Raw genomic sequence first — 2090 nt, forward strand, 5'->3', positions numbered from 1 at the left:
ACAATTGAAATAATTGACTTGAGATTTTATATCTTCGATAGGCAAGATATATATAGGAGATATAAAAATAATCACAAACAAACTTCGTCTCATCGTTTGTGATTCCACAATATCTTTTTTCGCTGCGTCAATTAAGAGTATTGTGCGGTGAGTCTTCTGAACTGGTTAACTAAAGTTGGTGTCCACACACGAACTTTGACTGGCTGTGATACATACTAGTAATTTCTTTTAACCACTACACTAGTATTTACATTTAGAGAATTCTAGAAAAAGTGTATCACACATTTCAACAGAAATGTTACATGATACATGAACAGAATCTTAGCATGACTGACTTTGTTAATCAACTAAAGATTATAATAAGCTCCAACTTGACATTATAAATCAAAATGTCAATCCACCAGTAGAGTTAGAATACTGCATCGGAGTTCTGTTTAAATTAATGGTTTGCACATGATAAAACGATATATGTTGCAAACTCATCGGTGCTTCTTTCGAGCTAATTATGCTTGCAAAAGCATCTCCCAAATCCATAAATAGGTGCACTTTGTTATTCGACATTCACTCAAAACAGTTCTTCCAAATCCTTTCTACTTCTTCGTGTTCTTAATTATCCTCTTGTGTTCCAATGTTCTAGTTCAATCTGCTCGGAATTTTGATACTCAATCGAAAGTCCCTCAAAACAAAACTTTCCGCTACGTTGTCCAAGGCGAGTTTGAAGGATTGAATGTGGAATATTGGGCAGATTATCGTTTTATTGAAACCGGTGAAAATAATGTTCTTAGTTACCCATATGGGCTAATGTTCTACAACACTACTCCTGATGCACATGTTCTTGGCATTGGTGCCAATCTTCCAAATGATCAGTCAGAAACATTTTGGATTTGGGGTGCTAACAACAACAACCCAGTTCGTGAAAATTCCACTCTAACTTTCGGCACTGATGGTAACTTGGTGCTTGCAGATGTTGATGGTCGTATAGTTTGGCAAACTAAAACAGCCAACAAAGGTGTTACCGGTATGTCTATGCAGCGTAATGGGAATTTTGTACTTCACGATAAAAAAGGAAGGTTTATTTGGCAAAGTTTCCAGCACCCGACTAATACTATTGTAAGAGGTCAATCACTTAACCTCATGGGTGGTAAGAAACTCGTCAGTCGTACATCAGATAAGAACAGTCGCGATGGTTCTTTCAGCGCTGTGATCGATAAGAACGGATTCATCCTGTATCAAAATTCACAGAAAAGAGGCGGCTGGGAGGCAACGGGTCTTCTAAATGTAACATTTGATTCAATGCATGAACAACCGCAAACTACTACTTATTTGTTAACTCTAGGTTTGGCAAATCCAAAAGGAGTTCAGCCAAAACCAGCTGGTACTAATTCAAGGAAAGTTACACTCACGAAAATTAATTACCGCTATGAACATTCATTTCTCAGGTTAGAATCAGATGGTGATCTTGCAGGTTATACATTCTATGAAATGGATTCTTATGCTTTGTGGGCTAAAGATTATGCGTATTTTGAAAAAGTGCATAATGGGGGGTCACCACCTTATACACCACCAACATACACGGGGCCATCGGGTTATAACCCGCCACCATATGAGGAGCCATCTGGTTATACCCCGCCACCACCATCGAGATTCTAACAACGGCCTCAGTCATTAATTCAAATACTAGTAAAAGTCAATAACTAGAGACTGAGCAACTCATGAATAAGAGTTTGCTTGGTGTCTCGGATATTCGCAGATCAAATTCCCATTCCCAAGTAATTTTTTGCTTCACACTGTTATTATTATTAATCCAAAAAAAAAAAAAAAAGAGGAAAAGAAAGAAAGAAATAACGAGATACATCTTGAAGAATCTACGGATAAAAATAATTATAAGCAAAATCACTTGCACCAGCTAGAATAGTAAATCATACCATCCTTATATTGGAGGATGGTTTCTACTCATCCAGGCACCCCAATGAAAACTTTAGGTGATCGTTAAGAAATTCTGGGTTACAAAGTAGAGCACGCCAGGTCTTGCATACACACCTACAAATTGAGATGGTTCTCTTCGCTAGCTGTTAAGGATCGATCAAGAG

General features: G+C 37.6%; 1 protein-coding gene across 1 annotated transcript; it reads left to right on the forward strand.

The window, feature by feature from the left end:
- Positions 1–801: 801 nt before the first annotated feature.
- On the forward strand, positions 802–1650 carry LOC113272029 (EP1-like glycoprotein 2). Its single transcript, XM_026521944.1, has one exon. The coding sequence runs from the start codon at positions 802–804 to the stop codon at positions 1648–1650; it is 849 nt and encodes a 282-aa protein (XP_026377729.1).
- Positions 1651–2090: the final 440 nt, after the last annotated feature.

Source organism: Papaver somniferum, chromosome 4 (genome assembly GCF_003573695.1).
Source record: "Papaver somniferum cultivar HN1 chromosome 4, ASM357369v1, whole genome shotgun sequence".
NCBI lineage: Eukaryota > Viridiplantae > Streptophyta > Magnoliopsida > Ranunculales > Papaveraceae > Papaver > Papaver somniferum.